This window comes from Alligator sinensis, unplaced genomic scaffold, assembly GCF_000455745.1.
Source record: "Alligator sinensis unplaced genomic scaffold, ASM45574v1 scaffold147_1, whole genome shotgun sequence".
Lineage (NCBI taxonomy): Eukaryota > Metazoa > Chordata > Crocodylia > Alligatoridae > Alligator > Alligator sinensis.
The window spans coordinates 3701305-3710658 of NW_005841847.1; the positions used below are offsets into that span (position 1 = coordinate 3701305).

The window sequence follows — 9354 nt, forward strand, 5'->3', positions numbered from 1 at the left end:
AGTGCTCTTACAAGTACAGGGAAGTGCTGAGAACCTAGATAGGACAGAGTATTTAAACTGTGAATTCTTTAAAGAAGGGACTATGATTCTCCTTTCTGTACAGCACTCAGCACACTATGGAGCCTGGCCTGGTTGGCCTCCAGGTATTACCACAATATAAATATTAAAATAATAATAATTTCTTAGTTGAAAAATATTATAGTTTATAATAGATATTTAGAGGTAGAACATGATTCCTCTTTTTTACAATTCACCTAGGTCAAATAAGTTAAAAAGGTAGGTGCAAATGCTTATATAAAGGTACACCCCAAAAATTAAAGGTTTAAACAATAGATTAATCACTAACTTTGTATCACGGAAGTCAACAAACATGTTGGGCACTAAGTTTGGTGGGAGCAGGATTTTTTAATTACAGGAACTATTTTTAAGGACTTTTGTCAGAATACTTATTTTTACTAACCAAGAATTTAAATTCAGATAGAGTATCCAAATTATGGAAGAGCCTGGCTGGAGTTAGAATTTCTAATAGACAAGGGAGTCTTTTGAATCAGAGGCAAGACAAACATATAACTTCCCAGAATAGAAAATATTAATTCAGGTTTCTTAAGTGGTTAGCTAATGGACATATGAAAAAAAGACTGGAGTGATTTTATCTTTGTAATTTGATTCAGAATTGGAAAGAAGGAGGTTAAGTACACAAGGTGAATTTTATTGGCAGAAGATACTTATTGCAGGAAAAATCATATGAGAAGTTGGAAAGGAGATGCAGAGAACAGTTGTCAGAAAAAAAAATCATGAACATTTTATGAGAAGGCAATTCAATCTTGCCTATTTCATAGAACTTTGTTCTATGGGACTCTCCTCATAAGATCTGGCCATTTAAAGTCCACGCTAACAAGCTATATTTTTGGTCATAATTGTTTTTAAACTTTTTTCCAACTGACCAAGTGGCCAAAGGATAAAGGAAAACTCTGGAAGTTCTCAATGCCTCTCACTACATATATTAGACTTTGGATCAGCCCTCCCCCATGTAAATCACAGAAGAAGATAGGTCTCATAATTTATTTTGGTAGCAGTGATGGCAGGAACTCCAGTTGTATATTTTCTTTAATTTTGAATCAGCTAAAGCAGTGGGAGGCAACTCTTCTGGCACATGTCAAGCCCCAGCCCCTCCCTGGGGGGCTATTCCGATCCGTTTCCCCTTCTCTATCCATTGCTCTGCTCCTATTCCCTGCTGCTGTTCTGACTGCTTTCTGCTGGATCTGCTGCATGCCACATAAATAATCTATTAGTGCCACTTGTGGCATATATGCTGTAGGTTAGCCACTCCTGATCTAAAGGATGCTCAGACTAAAAGCTATTGTTTGGCTATATAAAGCTTTTAAACAAGAACAGCAGTCTAACATCCTCCTCTCCCACAATGCTTGCAAATAAATTATATTTGTAATAATTCAGAAGTTCTGTTTTACTTTGGAGAAATGATTGCATTAACTTTCAGACCAAATCACAACAGCTGACCAACTTCTACCTTCAGGCATGCTGACACAGACTCATGGCCCACTATGTTTTAATTCCTAAACAGCTTATTGCTATAGTAATAACCTGGAAGAGTGACTATAAATTGCTTTACTGTATTTTACCTCTCCACCTCCTATTACAGGGTATTAATTCCTGAAAATTGTAGCTGTATTTGTTACAATTTGGATTGTTCTTATTCCTTTGACATATTCTGTGATTCACAACTAACATGCAGGTTATTCATCCATACAAAGTGGATAAGCCACTGTAAAAATGCATTGTCTGAAGACATGGAAAAGCAGCTTACTGTGTATTAGCTTACTGTGTATTGTCCTTAAAATATGACAGCAGGTATACTCATTTCCAGGTTCTGAGTGGGTTTATGTATTTAACAATAAAGGTGTTTCAGTCAACAGTAAGCAAACCCTAGGTGACACTGGAGGAGAAAGGCTCAAACATTGTGATGCTTAACGGATGCCCAGACTACTTCATTTAAGCCAGTATGTTTGATCTTTTCATTATTTTGGCATACTCAGACTGTCCAGGACATTATATATGTATAATTATATATTTGAATGAGCAACTTCATGAGCAGACATTTGTTCTGTAGACATGCTAGAAGGGTTATATAATTGATGCTTTTTTATCACAGAATGAGAAATGATAGAAGTGGTGCTATAAACTAAGTCAAAATAAATTATGTAAAATACATAATTCACATAATGACTGTCCCTTTGTAAATGTTCATATTAAGTAACCATATCATTTGGGATAATGCCTCCTCTAGGAATGCCATGAAAGAAGGGGTTGTTCATTAGCTTGACTTGGTGAATTGCTCTAAAATGGTTCCTGTGATGAGAAAATTGATTTCGCGTTTCTTTAAACAATTGATTCTTATTTCCCCTTGATTCATATTTTTCCTTATCCAGAAAAAAAAGGCCCAAAGTTTCCTTAACTATCTACTCTATATTGCTTGGACTGGTTAAAATGAAACCCTCTAACAAATCTGTACATACTCAAACAGAGACTGAGACATGGACATACACAAGGTCTCTAACCTTTTGTCCATTCCGTTTTACTCATCACTCTGGGCCAAGGCCTCAGTTGCTGTAATGCAGCTCCAGTGATGTGAACAGAATTGTGCTGATAGCTGAAGACCTGATCCTACATAGAGCTTTGGAAAACTTTAGATTAATGCCTCATTTCTCTATCCATTTTTGGCATGTTTTCTACAATGTAGGCACATCTACACAAGATGCTTTGTCACCATAGCAACAAGCTATAGCGATGTAGCTCATCACTATGATGACATAGTGTCAATGGGCACAAACCGTGATGCCAAAGCTACTGCACCGTAGCAATGACCAACTGCGCAGTAGGGTCAGAAACAACCTGTGTGCCTCCAGGACTGCACAGTAACAACTGCACAGCTGGGGGCACGTGTAGACATGCCCGGTGTGTAGGACTTTCCTTGTAGTACTCCCCCTAAAGGTAGAGAGACCCTGGGGTTTCCCAGGCATGTTCTTCACTGAGGGGAGCCTCTCCATCTGGAAAGTACCAGAAGTCCAAAATTCAAATGCAAGTGGTAGCATCTCCAGATGCTGAGCAAAGGCTATGGAGCATGCAACTCAAGATAAAAACTGTCCAAATAATCTCACAAGTGTGAGGGTGGTGCAGGATCTCTCTTCCCTGAGAAGAGAACATATGAGTAGATGAATAAGATGAAGGCTGTGGGAAGAGACCAGCCCTCTTCCAAAGACTTAGGCTTGTCATGGGGCTTGCACGGCCTGTCCCCTTGGAAATTCTCTGCATTTGGAAAGATGGCAAATTGCCTTCCTGGACTGCTGTTGCAGCCAGATGGGAAAGGGATTCTTTCGCAGATCAAATGTGTAGGGACTGTGAGAGAGGGTTGCAGGAGGGCATCCCTCAAAAGGCTCTGTTAGTTTGGATAAGCTTCCATCAAGTATTATAAATGTAGATCCGTATCTATACAGAATTGCTGAACCTTCTGAGACTTGTCCATTCCACCTTGGATGTCATTTTAAAAAAATATAATTCAGCTTTGGTTTTGAAACATGATGGCTTCTAAATATAGATTCACATCTGACAGGGAGAATTCTTTAATTCATTCAGGACTCACCACCAACCCCTGTTTCTGTCTTTGAGATTCAAAAGGAAACCTTAAATACAGGCTCTTTCTTCTCCCCAGGATTTTGATGAGAATGGTTTTGAAATTCAAACCACATTGCTTTGTTTATCAGAACCAGGATGAGTTAGTGCAATTAGAATTTGGTTCACTGTGTTTTTGACAACTTTTCCCAGGTGATTGGTAAACATAGAAAGCCTTTTAGGATGAAGTTCATGTTTTCTGCATGGAGTTGGCAGAGGTAGATATATTGCTCTAGTATAAAAAGCTGAAATTGCATTTCTCTGCTCTTACACTCAGTGAGGGAGCTTTTGCACTGGGGTCAGAGAGAAGGCTACAAAGGAGATTTATCTTCCCTCAGTTTTTATTCACATTAGAGGCCATATTTTCAGTTTTATGATTTTGTTCATTCTTTAGGTGTGTAATTTATGTGTGCATTGCATACAGACTATGCTAGAAGCATTTCCCCAAAGAGAAGGAAGAGTTAGCTATTTGTTTTTACTCAGTAAATAATACTTGCGACCATTAAGTCTTGTGTATGCTTAGTAATGGGAGGTTATTTCATGCCATTCAACTGCAGTTAAAGGATGGTGTAATATTAAGGTCTATATGGAAGGGATAGTGTAATAATCCAAGAAGTTTTATTACTTATTATTACTGAAAATAATAAAACTAGTAGACCCTTGAATAATGTAGGGAGACCACTGCTTTCTTATTATTTTCAAAGTCTCTCATGGCAGACCTTTGAGTAAATTATAAGAAAATGAAAAAACTGGATCTTCTGACAGAGACCTTGCAGTGGTTCTTAGAAAGTACTGGTACTTTTTTGTAATTTAATTTGAGCATATAGATCCCTATATGTCTGGTGTGTAAATTATTTTACAACTAAAGAATGTCTTGTCATTACTGAAAATGTAAAAGTATATTTGCATTTATATTGCAAAGTCGAAAACCCCCATTTTAGACCCTGAACTTGTATTGAGTTTTATTCATGTGGAGGCTTCATTGATAACAGGGCTCTGGGTACCCAGTTAGAACTCAATAAAAAATAGAAGCTATGGGCTGTCAAATTTTTGGAGTAGGATCTGTGCGTTCCCTTAAGTCACTAGAGCGGTTCATTTTTATCACTGAAACAGTTTCTGGTTGAAAAGTTTGAAGCCACTTTGGAGGATAGCATCTTCTGACCCTCTGTTCCACAGACATTCCACTATTCACCTTTCCAATCATCTCTCACTACAGTTATAATCGTCAGGTTGTATAAAGAAAGTAGAAAGGTTGTCACAGTAGGAATAAAGGTTAATGCATTGAAAAGAGGAATGCTGTACTGGGAGTGTCCTCTCAATACCATATGATTGATAAGCTCAGTATCATAGAAAATTATAGGATGAGCCTTTGGTCTCTTAGGGCATGTCTACACATGCACTTTAATGTGCATTAGCTTATTTTAATGCGCATTAAAGCATCACCAAAAACTGTACTCTTCAGTATTAAAATAGGCTAATGCACATTTTTCTGTACCTTACAATGGAGGGCACCTATACATGTGCTGGACATCTGCTCTGATCATTGGTGACTGGTGCCTCCTCAGTCAGGGGAGGCACTTGCCCCTCAGTGGCCAGTCAGCAACCAGGGGGTCCTCCCATGGCTGGTCATGCTGATGCGGGGAGGAGGTGGTCCCCTGGCAGCTGATCGCGCCGACCCAGAAGTGTCATGCCGATCAGCCACAGAGGCACCACTTCTCCTGATACCCCCACTCCACAGCCAGCATTCTCAGGGTGGGCACCAATGCTGTCATCTGTCCCCCTGCCCATCGCCTAAGCAGGTAACGCTGGCTGTCAGGGGAAGCACCAGCGCTCTCAGGGGGTGCACGTGCACCCCCGTGCACTCCCTATGTGTCCCCACTGGCTCTGATGCATGCTAATTAATGCTCCAGTAGCTTCTGTGTCACATATTCAGCATCCCCATGCTTCAAAATGGTTGCAGGGGTACTTGAAATAAAGCTTGTCAAATGAGCTTTAGTTGCAGCACCTCCACCACCATTTTGAAGCATGAGGTGCTGAATACACATGACACTTTGGGCACTTTAATTAGAGTGGCTCTCAGAGCCACATGTATAGGTGCCCGGAGGTACTAGATGTACATTACCTAAAACACATTAATGAATCTGTAGATGCACCCTTAGATGCCTAACTTGTCTGTTATCAAAGTTTTAGGAAGAATAGAAGATGGAAAAAGACAACTATATAGAATAACAATTTCAGACAAGGACAAATAGCTTCTGTAAACCTCCACTCTACAGTTAATATTGTTGAATTGAAGATATATGAATTTAAGTGTGTTTAAAATACAAATTACGCTTTACTTTTACTTTCTCATAATAATTGGAGTCAGCTATTTGCATCTTTTTTGGTGTTGCACAATTTCAAAAGGCATTAAAATGTTCTTTGTCTCTTTTCTAGAGCTGCTTATTGATTTTATTTTATTTCATAACAGTACAAGATGTTTCTATTAGTTCTAAAAACACTTTAAAGAGTGACTGACTTTATTTTATGTTAGGCTTCAGCCTCAGAAGATCCGTAAATACACATATTGCATATCATCAATGAAAATTTGCCACTCCTATACATAACAAAAATGGTTTTCTTACAGGCTAGGGACAGTAGTTATAAATAAACTGGTATAAGTGATCAGAAACTGGTTCAAATCTGTAAGACAACAGAAGTTCAGTTCACATAAACAACTTTCAAAATGGCTAAAACCAGTTAAAGATAAACGTGGATGGATGTAGTATCATATATAACTGATTTAGGTTATACTGGTTTATTTTGATCTATGATATTGGTTTATTGAGCTTCTGTCCCAGATCCCCTCCGGATTCAAGTTGATTCAGTCTCCCAGCATCCCAGGATGCTTTACACCTCCCGCACAAACCCCTTCTCATAGAGTGGGTGTGGTAGGTTTGGCCCAAGCTGTTTGCTCCAGCTAAGTAGGGAGGCATGCTCTAGCACACCCCAGCTTCTGGCCTGAGCCACTACAGGCATGTGGCTGCATTTCTGGAATCAAAAGTGAATGTCCGTTGTCTTGTTTATCAGTTCAATTTATGCAGCTTAGACTAACCTGTGAAGATTGAATCAATTCAGCCTTGGGCTTTTTGACTGTCTGTTAGCCATAGGGTCCTGCTAAGTAATTAAAAAAAATAAATAACTATGCCCAACTTGCTAGAGACTTATGAAAAAATCTCCTGGATATGTCAAGGAATAGTTGCTTTCCAGGAACTGGTTTATTTGTTTTCCTCATGCAGACAGTAATGTAATTTTATTTATGTGTTTAGGAGCTCATCAGACTCAAGAATTAACTGCAAAACATCAGGTTAGCATTTCTAAGCCAAAGTAATGACCTGACAACTACTTGGTTGAACCAAACTGAAAGAAGGTTGAAAGCTGTGAAGCAAGAATAAAGGCTTAGGAAAAACTGTACATTAGATTAAAGGTCATTATTTGTGAGACTACAAGAATGAAAGGAAAAGAGGGAAAATGCAAAGACAAAAGAGCAGCAGAACATTTTTTGAGCAGCTTTTTATATTAATTTTCAGCTGTTGTGAATCTGAAATTATAGGGTTAGAAGGGACTTCAAAGATCATCTAGTCCAACTCTGTGACAAATGCAGGACAGGCTATTCCTAATCAACAAGCAGTAAAGAATAAGAATAGAAGAGCACCACTGGCAAACTGACTGAGGAGGCCTGCTGGCTCTAAGAGCAGCCCTAAATGCTGAAAGAAGTGCTTATTGCAACACTTAGCACATGATGGCATAGCCAGATCTGCTGCTCAGTTAATGGGTTTGCCTTCTCCCTACCTAGTCTCATCCTCTTTAGGTCATTTAGGAGTTGCAGAGGCACCAAGAGTGAGTTTGCTCTCAGGGGAATGCAGTGTATCCACCTTTCATTATGCACATGTACACCACCAGAGCAAAATTTAACCCTAATATGATTGACATGAGTACAGAATTAATACTCATATATCTAGCGCTTGCTATTACTAGTAAGTATTAGTATCAAAATTGCAAAGGGTGGGATGCCACAATCTAAAACCCACTAAGTGACATAACTCTCCCAGTCATAAATATCTAAAAGTGACATTGTACATGTATATTACAATCATTACCTGTAACTTCCTTTTTATGTAGTGTGAATGTGTTATTAGATTTTTTTTATTTCAGATATTTGCAGCTGCAGTTATTAGATCTTACTTTTCCCTCTCTGGGCTCCCTCTGGATGTCCTACACCCCTCCTGGGCTGCTAACCACCGGGCCTCCTGGTTCTGACTCCATTTCCCATCTGATTCCTCCATCTCTGGCCCACAGCTGACTCTCAGATCCCTTTCCTTGATCCGTTCTCCTCAGATGGCCTAGCACCAGCCATCATCATCCCAGGCTGCATACCCCTTGACCCCTTCCTTCTGGCTGTGGCCACACAAGGACCTTTGGCTTCTCTTAGGCCCTGGCTCCACCTCAGGCCAGGTGAGAACTTCAGGCTCTCCCAGCTCTGGCAGTCTCTGCCATGGTCTGTTTTACCCTTTGGCCCCTCTTGGGCCATTGCCCTGCACAGGCCAGTTGAGATTCCCAGGATCAGTCCTCCAGCTGCCAGCCCTCTTGTCTCTGTGGGTCTACCCTCTCGAGCCCCTCCATAGATCACTTCCTCTCTCTGGGCTCACCCAGATCCCTCCATAGGTCTTCCTTAATGCATCCCCTTCCTTCTCTGGGGTTCATCCAGACCCTTCAATAGGTCTCCACACTGTGCCCACTCACTGGGTTCACCCAAACCTTTCACTGGGTTTCCCAAACTCACTCCCTCTCTCAGGGCTCACCTGGCCACTCCATAGGCCCACAGACTCTCAAACCATCTCTGGTGCTCAACTGACCTCTCAGTGGGCCCCACGCACTTAGCCGCTCTCTCTTTGGACTCATCTGGCCTCTCAACAGGGCCCAGGCACTCAGCCTCCTTCTCAGGGCTCTGCACCTGCACACTGGGTCCCTAGAACTCCCTCCATCCCCATAGTTCCTACCCAAACCTCCAGATGTCATTCTTCTTGCTGGCATTCAGGAGTGTTGCCCTGTGGGGTCAAGCCAACTTTCAGGATCTCAATATTGCACTGTTAGACAGGAGGCTGTGATGCATACACACACACACACACTACCAACTCAGGCACATACACATCCAAACTAGCCTAGGCACATGCATACCTATCACCAATCCAAGCACATACACTATACACCCCAAAAGTTACACAAAAATCAATTGTCCATACCCGCACACTCAGTATACGTACACAGATCACTAATTCATATATCATGCACACAATGACTCTATATATATATATGAGTCATTGTGTGCATGATATATACACACACACACACACAAAACCCACCTACACATAGGTAAGTTCCTAACTTGGATGGTACAGTATGTATGTGTGTGCTTGGAGTACCTGGGGGAAGGTTAAGGTGAGAGAGAGAGAGTTAAAGTGTAGGGAGTGAAAGTTGCCAGAACTAGGATTAGAACGGGTGGACTAGAGAGAAGCTGGCTGAGGAACTGAGACTTGGGGTTACTTAAGGTAGAGTGGGGCTGGAAACTGAGGCAGACACCTGAGATGTTGGGGGGGGGGGCGGAGAAGTAGGGGCAAAGGGGGGACA

General features: G+C 40.9%; 1 protein-coding gene across 3 annotated transcripts in view; it reads left to right on the forward strand.

Moving 5' to 3' along the window:
- Nucleotides 1-9354, forward strand: part of TMEM117 (transmembrane protein 117) — a 432755-nt gene that overhangs the window by 398399 nt on the left and 25002 nt on the right. For 2 of the 3 annotated variants that reach the window (XM_025208464.1, XM_025208458.1), the window contains exon 7: nt 6996-7078. The exons of the other annotated variant lie outside the window; for it this stretch is intronic. In XM_025208464.1, the coding sequence (XP_025064249.1) occupies nt 6996-7019 (24 nt within the window). In that variant the 3' untranslated portion in view covers nt 7020-7078. Of the gene's footprint in view, nt 1-6995; nt 7079-9354 lie in introns of those variants that run through there. 3 annotated transcript variants of the gene reach the window in all.